A 22,785-nucleotide genomic window follows, 5' to 3' on the forward strand; every position below is an offset into this window, starting at 1 on the left:
AAGACCAGTCAGGAAGCTGTGCTGGACAGAACCAGAGCCAGAAGCGTGAGCAGGGCCAGCAGGGATGGCAGGGAGGATGCAGAGCATTTCTGAGGGGGTGGGGCACCAGAAAGGTGTCCAGGTAGGTGTGGGCATGAGGGAGAGCGAGGGGTCTAGACAACTCAGGTTTCTAGCCTGAAGGGCCGAGGGGAAGGACTCTGAAGTAGGGAACCCAGGAGGCACAGCAGCGTTGAGGGTAGGGGATGAGGATTCTGTTTTGGAGGGTGATCTGTGTGGGGATGTCCAATAGGCAATCCATAATTTTAGTCTGGATCAGGCATGAGGCATTGGGACTCTGGGAATGTGGAGGTGAGAGTAATTGCCATAGAGCTGGTAGCGGCTAGCTTGGGAAATGAAGCTACTACTCAGGAAGAGGACATGAGAAGAAGAGCAGGGGCCTCAGGACTGTGGACAAGCCTACAAGCTTGCGCGTCTTCTTAGGTGTGCCTCCACACTGACGCAGCTACCTTGGGCCGTATTCCCAGTGTTCAGGAACTGGCGAAGGGAATCTAGGAAGGAAAGGAGAAAGGAAGGAGACAGTGAGGTTCCAGAGGAGGCTTATGCTGTCCTGGGCCCCCAGGTGACTCAGCCCAGGTGTTAGCAGCTTGGTGGGGGTGGGGGGGCAGCAGGTGAGGAGGGCACACGGGATTGCTTTCCCAGGTATGGATGGCTTTTCCCTTCGGCTTTTAGCTGTCCTGGGCTTGCACCAGACCAGGCACAATTGTATCCATTTGGGGGACACTGCCCAGGGGTGGCGGACATCAGGGCCTGAGTAGGGAGGTGCTGAGGGAGGAGGCCCACTGCCATTCTTGGTATGGTTCTCTCTCCAGGAACAGAGCTCCATCTGGCCTCACTCTGGGCAGCTTATAAGGCCTGGTGTGAGTTTTGTTTATGCAAGTGCAGCATAAAAGGAACAAATCTGCCAGCACCGAGGTTGCTGCTTCTCGAGTCCTTTTGCATACATTTTTCAAATGATAATTCACTCTACCCAACCCCCTTACCCCCCCACTCCCCCCAAGGCCGATTTATTGAAAAAACCACCTTATATGGTAATACTGCTAACACACCGTCAGCTGGCCTTTTTAGGGACTCTGCTTAAAGAAGATCCGCCTCTGGGGTTTTATATTGCTCTGGTATTTATGCCAAAGACACACCAGCCCTCAGTCACTGGGAGAAGGATCTCTCATACACTCGGTGAGTACTGTACAGCTTCTGCCATCTCTGTCTTTCTGGGGCTGCCTGGACCCCTGGGTGCAGGAGGAGCCTCCAGATTGGCCTGGCTTCTGTGACGCTGGCCCAGGTCACACGTCAAGACCCTCGGTGTGCAACTCTGCCTACAAGCACACTGCTGCCTGCCAGGAAAAGGTATTTCTGGCCATGGGGCATCCTGGGGCAGGAACAGCCTGGAACGGGACTCCCTGCCCTCCTAACTGGGTGGTGGGTGGGATGTGTCCCCTGTGGTCTCTGCTCTCACTGCTCATCAGAGCCAGCCCAGATCTACACCCATGAGGTGTGCTTTGTCGTGGCTCAGAATGTCTGGGAGGCTGTTATAGGGGAACAGACGCTTTTCAGAGAAATGACTTCTTCTCGGGGCATTTAAATACAAACCAATTATGGCACCTGTGTCTGCGTCTGCTGGGGATGGGTGAGTATTTTCTTCAGACCCCCATGGGTCTCTCTGATTCATACTTGGCTAAGAGTTTTCTCACCCTTGAAGCCTCCAGGGTCATTGGAGGATGCAAAAAGTGGAGTGGAGTGGGGTAAGTGTCCTGGGGCATCATGAGGTTTTAGGGCTGGAAGGAAGTGGAACCATCTAATTCGTTCTCTGATGAGGACACTGAGACCTTAGAGAAGTTAAGCAACTTGTACAAAAGACCCACACCTGGCTGTGAAACCACCCACCAATGCCATCATCTTCCCCCAACGACACACACACAGACACAAATAATTAAGAGGAAAATAGACCAAGGGGCTGTGTCCGCTTTTGCGAACAGAGTCTGCTAACATCTCTTTACAGCTGAGGCTGGCTGGGGTAGTGATGCAGGCCTTGGAGGCAGACTCCCCAGCCACCAAAGTTACTAAGTGACCTCAATTTCCTCACCTGAAAAATGGGAGTAATGGTAAGAATACCTATCTGGCAGTGCTGTTGTGAGGATTCAATGAGGTAATATATGTATAAAGTGCTCAGGTCAACACTGTCAGGGCCTGGCCCTGAGTGCTCAAACTTTAAAAATCACCTGGACAACTTGTTAAAACACAGATTGCTTTGTCGCCCCCCCTACCCCAGATTTTGACTCAGTAGACTGGAGTGGGGCCTGATAATTTCCATGCCTAATAAACTTCCAGGTGATGCTGAGGCTGCTGGTCTGGGACCACACTTTGCATAGGGAGGCTCTAGCACTTGCTTTTATTATTTGAATGGGTTTAGACCTTGAGGTTAGCCCTTGGGCTGCAGCAAGACAGAGATTCCTGTGACAGAGATGCATGGGCACTAGAGGAACTCTAATGAGCAGAGATTCTACATGTTATGCCTGGGAAACCAAGATGGGCAGAATGACATCAGGACCTTGAAGATAGATTTCTTTCTTCCTTCCCTTTGTTCATTCTGGCAAAATTTATTGAGCACTTGTTATGTACCAGGCACTGTCTCTGCTCCTTAGGGACAGTGTAGGGGCTTCTGCAATCACTGGGAGAGATAGATGAGAACCATGGAGAAGATAAACATATGAAAGGGGTAAAGCACAGGAGGAGCCCCTCACCCAGCTCAGAAGTTATCAGGGAAGGCTTCCTGGAGGAAGGGGTACCAGAGCTGGGTCCTGAAGTAGGGGTAGTCCCAGGACAGAGGGAGCATGGGCTTTGGGACTGTTTAAGGAGCTAAACTCCTCTGAATGTAGATTTCAAGGCAGGAAGCAGGGAAAGCTAAGGTCAGAGGGGCAAGCAGGGCAGGATTACTAGGGATTGGGCAATGGGGCACCACAGAAGGATGATAGCAAGAGGTCTGCCCTCTGAAGGGACTGCTCAGACAGCTGTGAGGGGAGTGGACTGAACAGGGCAAGAGTGCTACAACAGTGTGCAGTGGTCCCAAGTTGGTGGCTGGAGCTGCATGGAGGCAGAAATAAGAGGGCCTGGGGATTGGTTGGAAGGGAGGAGGAAGCAGTCAGGGTGTTGGGCTTGGGTTCCATCCTGGGTGGGTGGTGCAAATCTCTGAGGGGCCATTCCAGTCAAAGGATGGTGATGAGGACAGCAGTCTCAGAGGTGGAGTTGAGGTGCCAGGGCATGGGGTGTAGATGCCCCATGGGTTCTGGAGCTCAGGAGAGGGGTTGGGACTAGAGCTGAGCAGGGGCAGAGAGTGAGTGGCCGAGGTAAAAGCCAGAAGAGCAGGTCCAAATGGCAGATTCCTGAGGATCAGAAATATTGCTAACCAGAAGCCATTTTAAATTTAATTAGTGTATATTAACCAAGTCGAGATACCCCGAAGTTAACAAGAGATGCTGCTAGAATTTTCCACCATCGGAGTGTTTCTTGTGAAGTCATTGTATGGATATATGTGTTTGCAGATTATAATAAGCAGCTGCTTACTTGTCATTTGAAGCCCTCACTCCAAGATGTTTCCCCAACTAGTATTTGAAATCTCACTATCTGAGAGGCCCTCCTTTTAGGACTCAAACTTTCCCCTAAAATGAAAACGTCTTTGGGAAGTGGCATAAATTCAACCTTCCCTTCAATAAGCATTGATTGGTGAAGTGGATCAATTCATCTCTTTCCAGTATGGCAGGCTTCATCCGGGGAGCAAGCTCTAATGGAGAAGAGTAAGAGAGATAATAAGAATTATTATTTTTGCAGCCCTTTACAAAAGGGGCTGGCAAACTTTTTCTGTAGAGGGCAAGATAGTAAATATTTTAGACTTTGTGAGTCTAAAGGTCTCTGTCACAACTACTCAACTCTGCCATTGTACCGGAGCAGCCATGGACGGTATGTAGTGAATGGGTGTGGCTGCGTTCCAATAGAACTTTATTTATTATTTGATTTTCATATAATTTTCTTGGGTCATAGAATCTTATTCTTTGGCTCTTTTGCAACGATTAAAAAATGTCAAAACCATTCTTAGTTCGCGGGCCTTACAAAAACAGGCGTTAGTTTGCTGACCCTGATTTAAATTGATTTCCAATTTATAAAGCACTTCATTTCCATTATTTCATTTGATCCATTATCCTGGGAGATAGATGTCACCATTTCCATTTTACAGTTGAGGAAACTGGAGGCCAAAGAGGGAGCCGTGGGACTCGGCCATGGGAAGGGGTGCCCAGAGGGAGGAGAGCAAAGGAGGAAGGGCAGGAGAGAACTCTGAAGCCAAACCCTTCTCCTTCAGAGTGAGGGTATGGGGCTCTCATCTTGTCCTCATGTTTTCTTGGGGGTGGCCAGGGGGATATGCGTGGGTGAGCAAATTCTTTGTGCTCATTATGTCTTTGGATTTTGGCCACTTTTCAGAGAGGAGCGGGGAGCCGTGTTTCTAACTCTGTGAAATCCTCAATGAAGCCCAGATGTAGTACGTGCTGAAAGAGCCAGAACAGTGCACTCGGCTTTCTGTGAGTGCAAAGTGGTTGTGACCCAGGAAACCACAGTGACGTTGGCTCTGGTTCAGTTGACACGCTCGAGTCTAGCCACAAATTACCAGCAAGTGGCTGAGTGAAGTTTAGAATTTCCCCTGCCAGAGACATTCCAGGAGAGCCTGGCTCCAGGGTCCAAGCCTTCTCCCCAGGCATCACAGCACGGGCCACGCCAAGCTCCACTCCAGGCCAGCTGTCTCAGCTGCTGGGAAACAAAGTCCAACGTTCCTTCTTACTATGGGTGGGGAACTTCAAGGGGAGACAAAAGGGTTCACTGAAAAGCCAGACAGCCTTGAACTGTAAGTCACAAGAGAGAGGGGACCCCAGAGGGAGACAGTCACAGAGGTGCAGCTTTGCCTCTTGGCCACCTTCTAGCTTTAGAGGTTGTTTTCTCCTCAAGGTGGACCACCTGCTAGAACAAGGAAACACAACTCTTTGTGACCAGCTTGTGAAGAAGACTGTCCCTATGTGGTTCTAAATCAGGCCCACATGACTGAGCAGCCCTGAAACTGGCCTGTGGGGACTCGAGCTCAGCTTGCAGGGGCAGGGGCAGAGCAGACTGTCAGGGGAAGGCCAGGAAAGTGGTGGGATTGTCATCCAACATATACTGAGCACCTACTATGTGCTAAACACCGATGCAGGGGCCGTAAACATAAATCTAGACCTAGGCATGGCATAGGAGGAGCTCAGAGGCTCAGAGAGAGAAAAGAACACAGGCCCTTTTGTTTTAGGGCTTTTGCTGCCAGCAGTGCTAGAGAGACAGAGAAGCAGAAGCAAAAACACCAAACATGGAGAAGTTGTGAGGGTTTCACTGAGGTGGTGGGGAAGGTGCAAGCCCAGGCTTCAAAGTCTGTCCTGGGCTGAGGCCAGCCCTGCCTCTCCCAGTGAGGAGCCCGAGAGCTAAGTCCTTTCACCTCTCTGAGACTTGGTTTCCTTACCTGTAAAATGGAACTAAAAATATCTTCCCTCAGGGCTTTTGAGAGGATTAAATAGATAATGTATGTGAAAGGCTCCCAATTTTTAAAAATTAAAAATACATTTTTACCAAAAATGGAACCAAAGAACATATTGTGTTTCACCTAACAAAGCAGCTTGTACTTTTTCCAGGACATTAAATATTCTGCTCTCTCTGTTGTAGGGAGGTTTCTGGCACCTAGTTTAGAACGATTTTATTTATTATTCAATAACTTATTTTTGCATTAAGGTTGGCCAAATCTTTGCACTCACCCGTGAGTGTTTCCCAAGGATAAATTCCTAGAAGTGTTTTTGTGGAGTTAAAAGATATGTACACTTTTAAGGCTTTTGATAAGTATTTTTGAATCCCCCTTTAGAAAAGTAGTACAATTTACCATGTCAGCCGTGAACGGGGGCCCACCTTCCCACAGCTCTGCTGGCAAGGGTGGCCCTAAGAACCGGACACAGCGCTCTGGCCGAAGGTGGGGTTAGCTTTTATCATGGCTCCAGCACACTGCCGACTGTCGACAAGACCCCAGGTCCTGCTCACAGAGGCTGAACAAGGGCTTTCACAGTTTGGTTATTTAGACTCACATCCGCAACCTCATATTTATCCTATTAAACTTAATCTTAGTGGATTCAGTTCATTTTCTCTGCTTTTTGAGATCTTTCGGATTTCGATTCTTCCAGCCAACATGTGTGTTTTATCTGGACATTTGATCAGCATGTACTCTATATTTTCATCCAACTCATCTATAAACATGTCACATGAGAAAGGATCAAGAGTGGAGCTCTGAGGCATATCATTGCCTCCAGGTTGACAGTGACCTATCAGTTAACACCTTTCAGTGACAATAACTCAGGCAGCTGTAAATATGTCTAATTGATTTATTGTTCAGCCCACATGGCTTTATCAATAGGGATATCACAGGAGAATTTGTCAGATGCCAAGATCAAGTTAAGCTCAATGTCTGCCGCCTTCTCCTGCATTTCCAGCCAGGGGGTCCTGTGGAAAAAGGGAGGCTGTTAGTCTGCCAACATTTGTTCTTGGTAAACCCTAATCAATTACAAGAAATCACTGCTTCTTTTTTAAAAAATTTTATTTATTTTTATTTTATTTAGTTTTGGCTGCATTGGGTCTTCGTTGCGGTGTGCGGCCTTCTCATTGTGATGGCTTCTCTTGTTGCGGAGCATGGGCTCTAGTCGCACGGGCTTCAGTAGTTGTGGCAAGTGGGCTCAGTAGTTGTGGCTCGCGGGCTCTAGAGCGCAGGCTCAGTAGTTGTGGTGCACAGGCTTAGTTGCTCTGAGACATGTGGGATCTTCCCGGACCAGGGATCGACCCTGTGTCCCCTGCATTGGCAGGCGGATTCTTCTTTTTTTATTTTTTTTGTTATCATATTCCAACTTTATTGTCATCAATAAAATACCGCTTAATAATTTTTTTTTCTTTTCTAGACAAATACTCCCATTTAGCCTACTATCTTCAACACAGGACACCTCTAGCACAACAAAAGAATCTATCCTATTTGAACAGATTTCCTGGGATTCATTTTCCTTAGTAAAATTCACTGTTTTTATGTTATGGCTATTCTAACTTCAATATCCCACTACCACCACCTCCCCCCCACCACCCCCAAAGCCTTTGAAAACAACAGAAGGGGGAAAAAATGTTTTAAAATTCTAAAATTTTATATTCTATTTCCCTCTGAATTGCTTGGAAGAAGCTTACTTTTTTTTGAATTTTTGAATTTTATTTTATTTATTTTTTTATACAGCAGGTTCTTATCAGTCATCAATTTTATACACATCAGTGTATACATGTCAATCCCAATCGCCCAATTCATCACAGCACCACCACCCACTCCCCCGCCACTTTCCCCTCTTGGTGTCTGCATGTTTGTTCTCTACATCTGTGTCTCTATTTCTGGGCAGGCAGATTCTTAACCACTGCGCCACCAGGGAAGCCCACTGTTTCTTTAATAGTGCTTTCTTTAATAACACCTTCTGGAAACCTGCCTAATTTGCATATCAAGATTATCTGAGGTTTTAGATATCTGCCTTCTTTCCCTTTTTGAATATTGGAACAACATTTGCCATCTCCATCTCCTGACAGCTCTCCATTTCTCCACTGGTCTAACATGGCAGAAGGTCAGGGATCTTCCCTGCAATCCAGAAACTGTTCCGACCAGAGACAACATTGTTTTGAACAACTAGGTACTTTCCTTCAATCTCCACCTGTCTCAGACCGGTGTCCTCTCACCAGTGTTTGTTCCACCTTTGTTATTCTGAAAATCCTTCTCCTTGACATCCATTGATTCATTCACTCATTCATCTGGATAAAAAAATGTTTAAGAGCCCACCCTGTGCCAGACATTGTGCTAGGCTTACTGAAGAATCTCTGGAGAACAGGACAGGCCCAGCTCTTGCCTTTACAGAGCTACAGATGAGCCCAGATGTGCAGAGTTGATCATTGCTGGGACAAGTTCAAGGTGCTGTGGGGCAAAGAAGAAGGGCCACTAACTGAGACCTGTGGGCCAGAGAGACTGAAAATGCAGTGTTGATGCAGAGGCCTGGCAGGTGATGGGAGTCAGTAGCAAATAGGTTGGGGGGAGGGTGTTCCAGACCCTGTGTCTAAAGGGCCAGAAGGGAGACAAGATGACACATTCGGAGAATGGAAAGGAACTCCACATAGCCAGAGTACAAAGGCCAAGGGGGGCCGGGGGGAGATGAGCCTGGAGACACAGGCAGGGGCCAGACCCTGTTGGGCCTTGTAGGCCAAGTGCGAGAACTGGAACTCGATCACTGTGACCATGGGTGTTCATGAGGATCAGCAAGGCCAAGCAGAGCTGGATTCAAGAAGTCACAGTGGGCCTCTCCCCTAGTGTGCACCCTGCTTTGAACATAACAGGCAAGGGCTTCCTTTTAGCCTGCAAACTGTGTGAATAAGCTTCTGCTCAGTCTCTAGGTAGCCTTTCTGACCTCCCATTCTCAGGCCTGTGACTCTGTCTCCTCTTTGCTTTGGTCATGGTCTTTGCTGTCCTCCTTCTACGTACGGGTGTTGGAGGACCAGTGTCCCAGGTGTCTAAGGCAGCTCTCTTCTTCCCCTCCTGCCGCACGCACGTTCCGAATGAAGCTCGGTGGGCTGTCCTCTGCAGCCACCTTCTCTCTCCATGCCTCGTGCCTCTTTTCTCTGGACTTCCACTTCCCCCCCGAGCTGGGACCCTCCCCGCTTCCACTCTGCCCCACTGGGGGGCTTCTCAGGCTGAAAGGCAATCCGCACACCATCTCCTGAGTTGCCGTCGCTTTTCTTTCTTCACCAAGTGCCAAGAATTTATCGGGTGTGGTCTTTTTACACTGCCCCTCACCCAAAGAAAGAAAACCTGCAATAGACGTTAGAAAAATTCATTCCGTCGTCATTTTGCAGTCGTCCCAATTCAGATATCAGCACTGGAGGAAGGACTTCTCTGTTTTTCTCCATCTGAAGCAACAGGGACAGTGAGTCCCATCACGAATTCTCTCACTTTCCTCTCTGCTCTCAGGCTGCCCTGTCCTCCTCAAGGGGCTCCTACCCTTAGGATTGTACATTTTCACCTGCATCTTTTTTTCCTTAATGATATGTATGATTGATTTTAATTATAAACTCTACGTGGATAGAGTCTCCTTGCTAAAAATTAAAACATTACGGCACTTCTCCTCTCAGTCCCCTTCCCACTTCCAGGCAACCACTATGATCAGTCTTAGATTTTTTTTTCCCCAGAACGTTTTGCTATGTGTTCACATCCACACAAAAAGAAAATTATGGAAAATGCACAATATTGTTTTGTGCTCTAAAAACAACTCATAAATGGTTTTATGCTGGACACTCTATTCTGCAACTTGCTTTGTTCACTCAGCAGAATGGTTTAGAAATCTATCCACAAAAAAAAAAAAAAAAAAAAAAAGAAAGAAATCTATCCACATTAGTCCACGTCGATCTGCCTGGCCCTTCTCTTAACCTCAGTACAGTATCCCACAAGGGACTTTTGGGTAGTACCAGATTGTGTGTTGGTGTGTTTCTCTGATTAAAGAGTGCCAGTGTTCCCACAACTTTGCCAACACCTATCATAAAACTTTGAATCTTAACAATACAATGGGTGAAAATGGTCTTATTTCATTTGCATTTCCTGATAGCTAGTGAGGCCGGAACATCTTTTCATGTAATTGTTGGGTATTTGCATTTGGTTTTCTGTCAATTTTCTATTCATAGTCTTTTTATTTTTTCCTTTGGTCTATTTACTTCTTTCTTATTGATTTGTAGGAGTTCTTATAGCAGATAACAACCCTTAATCGTGTTTACTGCAAATTTTTTCAATTCCTTTTCTAAACTTCAAGTCTTTAGAGATTCTTTCCATTGGATTAATGCTTTGTAGTCATTTCAGGTCTTCGAGAGGCAGGTGGATTTGTTTGCTAGGGCTGCCATAATGAAGTACCACAGACTGGCTTAAACAAGGGAAATTTATTTTTTCACAGTTCTGGAGGTTAGAAGTCTGAAGTCAAGGTATCAGCAGGGCTGGTTTCTCCTGAGGCCTCTCAACTTGGCTTGTAGATGATTGTCTTCTTGTTGTGTCTTCACATGATCTTCCCTCTGTGCGTGTCTATGTTTCAATTTCCTCTTATAAAGATACCTGTTCTATTGAATTAGGCATATTTGACACCAGTCATATTGGATTAATGACCTCATTTTATTTTAATTACCCCTTTAAAGGCCTTATCCTCAAATACAGTCACACTGAGGTACTAGGGTTAGGACTTCAACATAGAAATTGGAGGGTAAACAATTCAGCCCAAAACAGTAGGGTAGAGGGAAGAGGCCCAAATGCCAGAGAGTAAGGGGCCAGGTCCACACCCATCCCTCCTGGAACTAGGTCCTGGTTGCCGATGGGGTCAGGCCCCAAGACAGCCAAGAAGACTGTCTCCAACATGATTTTGACAAGTGGCCAATTACCTCTCTTCTCCCCAGTTCCCTAGGTGCTCTAGCCCCTGGTTCACTTGGCCACACTCACCATGTGTGAAGAGGAGACCACTGCGCTCGTGTGTGACAATGGCTCTGGCCTGTGCAAGGCTGGCTTTGCAGGAGATGACGCCCCCCGGGCTGTCTTTCCTTCCATTGTGGGTCGCCCTCGCCACCAGGTATGTGTTCATCTGGACCCAAGGCTTTGAGTTAGTAGGAGGACGCACTGCACTGTGGAGTCTATGCTGAGCTGCATGCGTGTGTGCGTGTGTGCGTGCTAAGTAAGGTAAGGTAAGAGGAAGGCGTGTATGGATGGGGCCTATTCTCTCAGAAAATGACATTGTTTTAGGACAGAGAAGAGAGATAAGCCCACAAGAAATCCTCTGCCTTCCCTCTTGCCATCTCCACATTCATTGGTATCTGCCTCACCCTGGCTCCTTCAGTCCGGTTTCCAGGGAAAGAAGGACATTTTCCCTATCTTTAACCTTCTTCAGAGACCCTCCAATACCTGAATCCCTCTAAGTGGAGCTCTCGGCCAATTCCGTTCTCCTTCCTTCTCTTTTGCATTGCAGGGCGTAATGGTGGGAATGGGCCAGAAAGACAGCTACGTGGGGGATGAGGCTCAGAGCAAGCGAGGGATCCTAACTCTCAAATACCCCATTGAACACGGCATCATCACCAACTGGGATGACATGGAGAAGGTATTGGTGGACTCCCCCTTTAGTTTGCTCATTTTAACATCACCAAGACCGACCCTCTGCCCTGCCAACTCTTCCTCTGCAATGTTTCTCACATCCTTCTTTCCTTCCTGTCCATCCCCCTGGGCATTCCCCAGACTCAGCTGCCAACATCTCTCACTAGACGATTCCAATGGCTTCCTGACTGATTTCTTGGTCGCCTGCCTCACTCACCTAATTCATTCTCTGCACTTCTGCAAAGCTTGTCTTTCTCAAAACAGACCAGATCATGTCACTCATCTCCTCAGACTCTTCACTAACCAACAGTAGGTTCCTAACTCCCTGTGTGGCATTGGAGGACCTGGTCCCACCTAAGTCCCAGCTTTATCCTTTCCAGCTTTCACTTCAGCACAGTGCTTATCCTTCTTTAAAATGCTCTGCTGCTTCCAGAAAGGCAACTAGCTTCTCCCCTTTATTTTCCCTGTCATGACTTCAGATAGGTGCATTGATGCTATATTAGTATGATGCTTCTCTAGTGAAAAATTTAAATAGGAATCCCTCCCGGTTTCTAGAAGCTTTTTTCATGTCAGAAGATGTTGAGGGGGTGCCTTCCCTGGCAACCCAGCTGTTAGGACTCTACGCTTCCGCTGCAGGGGGCGGGAGTTCGATCCCTGGTCTGGGAACTGAGATCCCGCATGCCACATGGCCTCCCCCCGAAAAAAGATAAAACTCTCACTAGATACCTAGGAAATATTAATATCAGGAACAAACCACCTGTAAATGATAAATGAAAATAAAGTATTTTAAAAAAAGAAAACGTGGGGGGTAATTTTTAAATGGTCATTTGTGTTCCACAAAATCACGTGCAAAATGCTAATAGAGCCTTTCTAATATTCTTTTTTTTAATTGAAGTATAGTTGCTGTACAATATTTCTAATATTCTTTTGATAAATTCCACTGACAGTTGTCTGAGAATTCTTGTTTCTGCAATGACTGTCTTTTGAAATGTAATAGAGGGCTTATTGAGCAGACTGCAACTGGAATAAAGAAAGCTGATTTGAAATCTGTAGTACACATATACTTTTCTCTAAACCCTAGATTCAGTTTCTCTAAACCCTAGATTCAGTCACTCTGAATGTGACATAAATAGATAAAAATAAAATAGCTCTTGCTTCACTCTGTGGGATGGTTTAAGAGCACAGATACTGGAGTCAGTGGCAGGGAGATCTAAGAGCAAATCCCTCCCTCTAAGCCTCAGCTTCCTTATTTGCGGAAATAAAAATACTTTCTTCATTAGGTTGCTTTGGAGGTTGAACTAGGCGAATATTTAGTATAATCCCAAGGCATGGAACATACTTAATGCTCAATACGTGGCACATATTATTATATTTCTAATGACATCTAATTTGAAAACATAATAGACAAAATATTTTATTCACAGTAGTAATATGAACTCTTTAAAGAAACCCCCAAATATATTATGTGCCTTAAAAGAAAAACTGAATAGGGTAAAGCTATCAAATCTTGTATTTTGTCTTTTTTGACTGCCTTTCTCCCCTCCAGACTTTGAAACTAAGATCACATTTAGCACCATCCTAGCACAAAACCAGGGGTCCCTAAATACATGGGTACAACGGAATCAGAGGGCCCTGTGCCTCACCTCTGAGGAAGTCAAAGCCCTGTGTCCCTGCCACTCTTTGCCAAATTCCTCTGAAATAGAGGCTCCTGTTTGTTGTCCTGGATCACTAAAGAGGGAACAGTACACAGCGGGAAGACGTAACTTCCTCTAAAGCAGTGGTTCTCAACCAGGGCGATTTTGTCTCCCAGGGGCATTTGGCAATGTCTAGAGCTGGAGAAGTGCTCCTGGCATCTAGTGGGTGGAACACGGAGATGCTGCTAAACATCCCGTAATGCACTTCAGCCCCCCACAATGAAGAATTATTGAACTTAAAATGTCAAAGAGCTGAGGTTGAGAAACCCTGCTTTAAAGAACAGCCTGGTCAATAATAGACAGTGACAGTTAATGCATATCTGTCAGGCTTCAGCAGGAGACAGTATACACTCAGCTGGGGTTCTGAAATTAATTTAAGGAAGGACTACTTACAGAGGTGTGAGCAGGGTTAGGGGACCCGAAAGGGATGCAGAGGCACTCAAGTACCAGCAACAGAGGGAAGCTGTTACAGCTGGAAGGCTGAAGGGCAAGGCCAGGGCAGCGTGACTAGAGCTCGGTGAGAGCTGGAGCCTGAGGAGGGGCTGGGCAACAGGAGCTGTGCTCAGGGAGGCCACAGTGTTGCCGGGAAATCACCCTGCCCTTCTCCCCCCTGCCGCTCTCCAACCTCTTGCTGGTATCTCCTATCAGCCGAGCACAGCCAGAAGCCAGAGAGCTGCAAGAGGGCCTTGTCCCTCAGGGCACAAAGCAGGGGAGACAAGGGAGAGGTGTAAATAGGAGCCAAGGTCAGATAGAAATAATCAACACACTCAGTATATTGGCCCCGGGTCTGAGTCCTGTCTGGGGCCTTGTTGAGAAGGAATATAACCTCTACAGAGCAATCAGAAATTCTCATGGCTGACAGGCCCCCTCTCCAGATCCAGTCCATTCTGAGAACATTGTGCCATTCTCCCCCAGCGTGGGCATGTCCATAGGAAGTCTCCAGCCCACTGGCAGTCTGCGGGACTCATCTGACTTTTGTCCCAACCAGATCTGGCACCACTCCTTCTACAATGAGCTGCGGGTAGCACCTGAGGAGCACCCCACCCTGCTCACGGAGGCCCCCCTAAATCCCAAGGCCAACAGGGAGAAGATGACCCAGGTAAGAGGCCAGGAAGACTTGAGCACTGGCACAAAAACACAACATGGATGCTTGGCCAGATTCTTTCTCCCACTCATGCATCAATGCAACGGAATTTTTTTGAGAATTGCTGTGTTTGTAGTCCATGCCAGAACCTATGGGAGGTGGGAGTGGGGTAGATAAGCACAGTTCCTGCCCTTAATAAAATTACAAACCATTCTGTGGACCAAGCGGCGCTGTGATTTCTGCCAGATAGTCTTCTATGCTGCATTTTTCTTTCAGATCATGTTTGAAACCTTCAATGTCCCTGCCATGTACGTCGCCATTCAAGCTGTGCTCTCCCTCTATGCTTCTGGCCGCACGACAGGTGAGTAGCCCTGTAATCCGTTCCCTTTCTGACTTGAGAGGGAGGAAGGGAAAGCTGGGCTCTTGCAGAGATTCCTGTTCAGAAGAATCAGTGGGACAGTCAAAGTCCAAGGAAAACCTTGGTTAGGGATAACAGAAGGGAAGCCCATGTAAAAGGCAGATGCGAGTCTACCCAGTATAGCTGGAAAGAATTTACATGAACAAACCATGACTAGTACAACCTGCAAGGGCCATTTCCCTCACAGTAGTTAGTCTGGGGGCTTGTACACCCTTTCCAACAATGCTAGAATGTTTCTGCTCATGAAGCAGCAATGGCAGAACCTATGATGTTGGATGTGTAAGTATGATATGGCCTTGATATAGAAAGGAGCTCAGGGAAACAGAGGGAACTTCAAAATACAGTGATTTTTAATAGGGGCTTGACAGCTTGCATGAACATCTTTCAAACATTCATTCATGTATTCATTGATTTGTCCATTTATTCATTCATTCAAATATTTTCCATTACTCTCCACCATGTGCCAAACACTACAGGCCATGGGCACACACTGTCAAACAAGACAGACCAGCCATTATGGCGCTAACAGTCTAGTGGAGGAGAGATGAAAGTAAAGGATGATTTCACTGCAGGTGATAAGGACAGTGATGGGGAGATATAGGTATAAGCAGTTCTGTATCCTGTGCTTTGAGCTTGGTTTTATGCTGTGAACGTCATTTTCAGTGGCCACATGGTAGTCATTGTGTGATGGTTCCATGACTGATTTATTTTACCATTTCTCTATTGCAGGACCTTTAGGTTGTCTCCAATTTTAATTTTTTATTATAAAATATGCTGTGACCAACATCCTTGTGTAAGAGTAAGCTGCTGATCCCTGGATATTTATTTTGTATCTGGCTCTTACTGAATCATCTGATTAACTCTAATTGCTTCTCAGTTGGTTCTCTTAGGTCTTCTAAGTATACAACCACGTTATCTGCAAATAATGATGATTCTGTTCCCCTTTGATGATAGTACCTCTTATTTGTATTTTCGGTCATACTGCATTGGCTAGAACTTCCAGGACAATATTAAATAATAATAATACAGTAAGAATATTGTAGTGTTTCCCCATCAATTATGTGGCTGTTGGATCAGGAGAGATTTCTTATTACATTGAGAAAACTTATTTCCTTTCATGGTTTACTAAAAGTTTCATCAGTAGAGAATGTTATTTTTTTTCAAGCTGGTTTTTATAGTCCTTTTAGCACTACATATGTGTTAGTTTGATGCCTGAAGGTTATGCAAATTATCCAGTCTCACTAAAGAACGTGCAGCCTAGATGCCAACTGATGTGTGCATTTTTGTGAAAGTGTTTCAAGGAATATAAGAAGAGGAGACATTTTACTTGCCTTCCAGATGCCTACAGTCTCATTTGGGAAAACAAACCGACATACACAAAATTTGATGTACACAAAAAATATGATTGATAATTCTCACCATGGGTGAATTTTCTAACTGCTAAAGAAAAATATGGTAGTTGAAGATCTTTTGGTAACAGGTCCCAGAAAGAGACAGATGAAAGAAAATACTAAAGGTTTTCATAGGTCTTATCCTCTCTGTCCTTAGGCATTGTCCTGGATTCAGGGGATGGTGTCACCCACAATGTCCCGATCTACGAGGGCTACGCACTGCCACATGCCATCATGCGCCTTGATCTGGCTGGCCGCGACCTCACAGACTACCTCATGAAGATCCTCACAGAGAGAGGCTATTCCTTTGTGACCACAGGTACCCAGCCTCTTTCTGGACTTGACTTGAGCTCAGAACCAAATCTGATCTAGGACCAAAAATTCTCATGACTAATGAGAAGTCAGAGGCCCTGTGTCCTCAAACTCTTTTAGGGTAAACGGGGAGGCCCTAGGCTGGGGCTGGGCCCCTAGACCAGACCAGGTAGTCAGGGCAGCCTTACTTAAGGAGGAACGTTCCCAACGAAGACACCTTGGGGAGGGAGACAAGGCTTAGACCTACTCATCCTAAGAAGCGCTTGGCTTTGCCCTCTTTCAAGTGTGCTTTCACAGCACTCCTTCCCTCCCCAGGGACCTGCTACCTCTGTCCATGTCCACACCAGGGTCAGAGCTAGTTTTTGTTTGGCAGGATGGTGGTAAGAATCTGGTGGCACATTTCATTACCTATAGGGGGTTTATGGTTTGTCTGAGGACAAATGCAATAAGTAAGGTCTGCATTTCTAAGGGGAAGTGGCCCCCTGGGCAGGAAGAGGTTTTAGGTAGGAGCCTTCCTACATTCTGTACCATTCCAGCATATAAGCCTCCATTTAGATGGGAAATGTGTCCTGAAAGGCCCTCAGGAAGGCCTGCAGCTTTGTCAGGGCTGAGTGATGAGAGCAAGACGAAAAGCACATACAAAGTTTTGCTTGGGAATTGAGATTTTGAACTTTCACTTTAGAAAGAGGAATTAGAGCATTAACATTCGTCTTGAGACAGAACCCAAAAGAGAAGGAAGAAGGAAGTTTTCATGGAGATCACAATGGGACAACCAAACTAACAGAGCTGAGTATCTACTCTCTGTCATTTCTACTCTTTCTAGCCGAGCGAGAAATCGTGCGAGACATCAAGGAGAAGCTGTGCTATGTGGCCCTGGACTTTGAGAATGAGATGGCCACGGCAGCCTCCTCTTCCTCCCTGGAGAAGAGCTACGAGCTGCCAGATGGGCAGGTCATCACCATTGGCAATGAGCGCTTCCGCTGCCCCGAGACCCTCTTCCAGCCCTCCTTCATTGGTGAGGCTAGGCCTGTAGTCCTGGCCAATCAGGAGGGCAGGGCTGGAAAGAGAAACACCAGGAGTCATGCACACTGTTTATTGTTTATACTTAGCCTATATTTTTCCAGGAAGGACCAAAAATACATAAACAATACAACTAGATAAAAATCTAATTGTAAATATAAGGGTAAGGAAATCAAAACAAAAGAAAAGTGGGATGGGAATATAAACATGAAACTAAGAATGAGATTAAAACATAAAATATTTCTTGGATCCCTCAACATTTAAATCATGGGGTCTGAAACCTATAGCAGTAAACAGGGTGGGTTTGGGGTCAGACCTGGTTTTAAATCCTGATTCTGCTCCTTCAAGTGCTGTACCTTGGACATGTTACCTTCTTCAAACCTCAGTTTTCTTATCTATAAAATGGAAATTATGATAGTACCTACTAGATAGGGTTGCCACAAGGATTAAATAAGATAATATTTAATACAAGGATAACTACTTTCTTGAGAAGTGTATGAGAGAAAGGCCTGTAAGCAAATGTTGACATATAGTGTACCGGTAAATAGCAAACTGGACAAAGTGCTACAGGCCTAAGAAATCAGGGAAGGCTTCTCAGAGGAGGTGAATATTTGACTAGAACCTTGAAGAATGAGTATCATTTTATGGTATCTGGGAATGGAAGGAGTGCAGAGTAGGGAATGGCATGCAAGGCAAATGGAAAAGTATGTGCAAAGTGTGGAGGAGTGACAAGTCATATTCTATCTGGAACATGATGGGTGAGGTGTGTGTGTGTGTGTGTGTGTGTGTGTGTGTGTGTGTGTGTGTGTGTTTGCACACAGAGGAAACGAGAGAGCCACTGGACCACACAAAGAGCATGGGGGTTAATCATATCAGCAATGTAGAGCCCCTGGAAGTTTTTAGACAGCAGAGTAGCAAAGTCAGTATTTCACTTTAGGAAGATTCCTCTATCTACAGTGTGGAATTATATCACATGGAAAAAATGACTGGAGATAGGGGACCCCAGTTAAGTGGGCATGAGCTGGTATGGCAGGCAGGGCCTTTTACTGTGGAAGATCTTGGTGCCAGGCTAAGGTATCTAGATGTCAACCAATAGGCAAAGATGATATGATGGGTATATCCATACAATGGAATATTATTTGGCTATAACAGACTATAACATGGATGGACCTTGCAAACATTATGCTACGTGAAAGGAGCCAGACACAAAAGAACGAATATTGTATGGTTCCATTTATATGAGATGCCCAGAATAGGCAAAATCTGTAGAGATAGAAAATAGATAAGTGGTTGCCTAAGGCTGGGGAAGGAGTGCAGGGGAAAATGGAGAGTGTCTGCTAATGGGCATGGAGTTTATTTGGGGGGTATTAAACATGTTCTAAAATTAGATTGTGGTGATGGTTGCACAACTCTGTGAATACACTAAAAACTAGTGAACTTTAAAGGGGTGAATATTATGGTACATGAATTATATCTCAATAAAGCTGTGAAAAAAGTGACACAATGAAAGTATTCCTTTAGAAATATTCATCAGGGAACCGTGTGAAAGATCAGTCAGAACTAGGGGACACTCAAGCCAGGGCGATGACCTGATCAGAGAGTCTGATCTTCTAATCCATTAGGGAGGTGACTGAGGCGAACCAGGGTAGCTGCATCAACAGAAGGGTCACCTGAGGAGCTGTAGGTGTGGCGTGGTGGATGCTGACTAGCTACTGTGATCTCTACTAGGCATGGAGTCAGCTGGAATTCATGAAACAACCTACAATTCCATCATGAAATGTGACATTGACATCCGCAAGGATTTATATGCCAACAATGTCCTCTCTGGAGGTACAACCATGTACCCCGGCATTGCGGACAGAATGCAGAAGGAGATCACAGCCCTGGCCCCCAGTACCATGAAGATCAAGGTGGGTCCTGCCCTGGCTCCCTCTGTCCTGTTCTTTGTACAAAGACCTGTGTACTTGGGAGGTGCTCCGAGTCAGGCTGCCAGGCTTACAGCTTGGTGGCCTCCTGAGTGCTCCATCATTCTGGCCCGAGACACATTTCATCTTGGGGGATTATGTTCTTTGGGCACTCATAAGCGGGAGACACATTTAGCCTGGGCTCTCAAACACAATTTCATGGACCCCGTATGAGAAGGAGGTGAAGAAATTTGGAATGGAGAGAAGTTGAGGGGGTTGAGGAGGAAATGAGGAGGGAAAGAGGGAAAGAAAAGAAGGAGGCAACACCATCTTTAAAGTTTAAACTTTAAAAAGGACTTGGGTGTCACCCCAGAGGAGGGTGAAATTTCCAAAGAGAGAATGTTGGCTATAGGACGGCTGCTGGTTCAAACTCACAGGAACATTCCTTGATTCCTGGACAGCCTCTGAGGTGCTGTCCCATCTTGGTCACAGCCCTCCCACACAATGCTTCTGACCACATAGGCCTCATCAGAACGGGAGTCCACCTGTCTTACCACTTCTCCCCAGCCTCTGGTCCCCAAGCAATCAGAAAGACACTTTTAGGGCTTCTAGGAACTTTGCTACTAGCAGGATTAGAAAGAGTTAGGAGTAAAATAGAGATAACAAATAGGTGGAAAGTTACAAAGTCTCACAATAAAGTTGGTCTCTGGGGAGTAGGCCTGATCTGAGGAAGTGGGTTCTCCATGTCAGTATCCTAAGAACCATCTTCACAAAGGTTTTCCCCCTGCCTAGCAGATGGTGCTTGGCACAGGGAAGCAGAGCAGGCCACCAGAAAACAGGTGAGCGGCGGGCTCTTCTCACCCAGAGCCAATTGGAGCAGCCACGCTTACCGAGGTCTGCCACATGGGGGGCAATGTGCCAGGCCTGGGGCAGTGGCTTTTTACTCGGACCATGTGTCAGGATACCACACCTGATTCTGGTTCAACAGGTCTGGGGTGCCCCCATCACTTACACTTATAAATGGACACCAATGATTTGATGCATATTCCAATTTATGAGCCACTGCCCTGAGTTTAATAACATTGCCGGCCTTCCAGGAGTTTAAGATCTGATTAGTAGACATGATCAACGGAAGAACAGCTTAAATAAGACCACAGGAGGGGAAAGCACACTGCAGGCAGGGGAAAGAGAGTGAGTAAGCAAAGATGTCCGGGGATGCGTGCAGGTACAAACACCCCAGCCACATTGGACTGGGGGAGGTGAGGCAAGCTCCAGGATATGGAAGAAGAGAGTGCGGTGGGAATGGAGCTGAGATTTAGGGCCTCCAGCCCAAGACAGCCTAGAGTTTTCTCACAACTAGAACTGCCCAGCAGTAAAATCTGTTACCTTCTTAGTGGCTGTGCCAGTCCCTGAGGTATCTGTCAAAGGAGGGAGCAACGGGGTGACTTTTGCCTGCCTGAATAATATAACTTCTAAAGACCCTCCTTATTTAGCTATTCCATGATCTCTGCAATTTAGGAAATATGTGGGGAGATTCTTAGGAGACAAAAAAATCTATTTCATGTCTGGTTTGTTCTCGCACTGAATTCTTAGTCCCTTCAGAAACAGGAATTAGTTGAAGAGTCATGGTCCTTTTAGATATACTTTTAGGTGGAGTTCAAAGTTGTCTGACATGACAACCAATTTCTAAAGGCCAAGCTCAGGAATCCCAGTGGCATGTATGAATTTGAGAACTTCTCAGATACAAGAGACTATTGAGTAGACTGGCTTAGACTCAGGAATGGAGGAATCCCAGCCCAAGCTGCCCATGCATCCAAACTCTAGGCAAGAACAGAACAGCAATCCCCTTACAGATGTTTGTATTGGTTAGCTATTGCTGGGTAACAGCAACTGTGAAATTTCAGGGCACGTAATAATAAGCATTTATTGCTCACGCATCTGCAGGTCAGCTGGGAGTCAGCTGATCTAGGTCAAGCTTGGCTAGACAGCTCTGCAGGCCGAGCCAACTCAGGTCAGGGGCACATCTCTCACTGTGGGGCCCAGGCTGAAGGGCCAGTAGCTCTTCAAGGGAAATTCTTCTCATGAAGATGGCAGAGACACAAGAGAGAGACACCTGCATGCCTGAAGCACATTTCTAGCCCCTGTGTCAAGTCTGCTGACATCCCATTGGCCAAAGCAAATACAGGGCCCAGCCCAAAGTCACCAGGTGGAACACTGAACTCTTCTCATGGACGGACAGGGGATGGGGTGGGAGGGAGAGTGACAATCTGAGCAATAGTCTAATCTACCACAAGGTTTCTCCTGTTCCTTTCCGACCACAGAGGCTCTTCTTTTCCAGAGCAGTCTGGCAGTGTGGTGAGATGATTCCTGGACCACCTTCCCTATTCCTTGGCGACTGATCATGATTCACCACATTTGCTCTTTGCAGATTATTGCTCCCCCAGAGCGGAAGTACTCAGTCTGGATCGGAGGCTCCATCCTGGCCTCTCTCTCCACCTTCCAGCAGATGTGGATCAGCAAGCCAGAGTACGATGAGGCAGGGCCCTCCATCGTCCACAGGAAGTGCTTCTAAAGTCAGAACAGATTCTCTGGGGGTCTCCTTGAGACTGCTCTGTTAACAATCATGAAACATTAAAACCTACAAGCCTTACTTCTCTGTCTGGGGCTCTTTATTTTCCTGGGCTGACTCTCACACACAATGCTAAAGGCTTTTCACACCTATTTCTAGTCCACGCAATGACCCTGAGAGGTAGGTTCTATTATCACAGATGAGGAAATTGAGGCTCATAGAAGTTAACACCTTGCTGAAGATCACACAGAGCCAGGGTTAAAATCCAAGTGTATGTGACGCTAAAACCTAGTGCTTCTTCTGCTATACCACCTTGTTTCCTTTATCTTGAACATTAGTAAGAATGAGGACTGGATGACTCTTGGAGGGAGGAGGGTTAAGAAACAAGGGCTTTCAGAGATGTAAGTCCTGGTACTCAAGGGTGATACACTAGAGACGGTGAACAGAAAGGGAAATGCAGGGCTTATAGGCTGTAACATATGAGTGGTTCAAACACAATGTTATTTAAACTTAGGTGAAGGATGGTTGTAGTGGGCTTAAGATCTCTATGAGGTTCTTTGTTATTGAGGACTAAGTTGTATTTTGTCCCAAAAACTAATCAAGAAAGGAGCAGCATCCCAAGGAAGAATATTTTCTCTTCCTGCACTCCTCTTCCCCCTCTTTCTTCTCCTTTTCTCTCTGTCTCTGTCTCTCTCTCTCTCTTTACTTGCTACCCACTCCCTGCCCTTGGTCAAGTCTGTTTAATTTCACAAGTATTTACTGAATTGTTGGCATCTACAATTACTGGATAAGGCCAGATGGGATTTATGTACCCCACAAAGATGATTCCTGCCCATCAAGGTCACATTGCATAAAGGGGGAGACAGACACATACATATAAGACAACGATTTGAGGTGAAATAGAAGCCCTCACAAAATATGATGAGAAAATACGGGATAATAATAACAGCTAACATTGATTGAATGCTTATAATATGCCAGGCACTAGGTTAAGAGCTTCCATGGATTTTCTCATTTAATCCTCACCACAGCCCTATGAGGCAGGTACTAGCGTCATTCTCATTTTATAGCTAGTTTACTAGTTAACTAGATTGCCCAGCTAGTTATTG

The 22,785-nt window shown here is 46.1% G+C and overlaps 1 protein-coding gene across 2 annotated transcripts; it reads left to right on the top strand.

The window, feature by feature from the left end:
• Positions 1 to 1,123: 1,123 nt before the first annotated feature.
• Positions 1,124 to 21,757, top strand: ACTG2 (actin gamma 2, smooth muscle). 2 transcript variants are annotated; one of them, XM_067007321.1, is made up of 9 exons: positions 1,124 to 1,233; positions 10,600 to 10,769; positions 11,163 to 11,291; positions 13,967 to 14,077; positions 14,339 to 14,423; positions 16,029 to 16,190; positions 17,007 to 17,198; positions 18,932 to 19,113; positions 21,536 to 21,757. In XM_067007321.1, the coding sequence occupies exons 2-9, from the start codon at positions 10,644 to 10,646 to the stop codon at positions 21,677 to 21,679; spliced, it is 1,131 nt and encodes a 376-aa protein (XP_066863422.1). In that variant the 5' UTR covers positions 1,124 to 1,233; positions 10,600 to 10,643; the 3' UTR covers positions 21,680 to 21,757. The 2 variants fall into 2 exon arrangements, with proteins under 2 accessions (XP_066863422.1, XP_066863423.1); XM_067007322.1 differs by having other exon boundaries at positions 1,188 to 1,404.
• The last annotated feature ends 1,028 nt before the right edge of the window (positions 21,758 to 22,785 follow it).

Source organism: Kogia breviceps, chromosome 11 (assembly GCF_026419965.1).
Source record: "Kogia breviceps isolate mKogBre1 chromosome 11, mKogBre1 haplotype 1, whole genome shotgun sequence".
NCBI lineage: Eukaryota > Metazoa > Chordata > Mammalia > Artiodactyla > Physeteridae > Kogia > Kogia breviceps.

What these genes read in the sequence shown, in the direction of transcription:
- ACTG2 (XM_067007321.1), top strand. Translation starts at nt 10,644, where the DNA reads ATGTGTGAAGAGGAGACCACTGCGCTCGTGTGTGACAATGGCTCTGGC. An exon ending in ACAGGGAGAAGATGACCCAG is followed by an intron (nt 14,078 to 14,338) that starts GTAAGAGGCCAG and finishes TTTTTCTTTCAG; the next exon opens with ATCATGTTTGAAACCTTCAA. An exon ending in CTATTCCTTTGTGACCACAG is followed by an intron (nt 16,191 to 17,006) that starts GTACCCAGCCTC and finishes TACTCTTTCTAG; the next exon opens with CCGAGCGAGAAATCGTGCGA.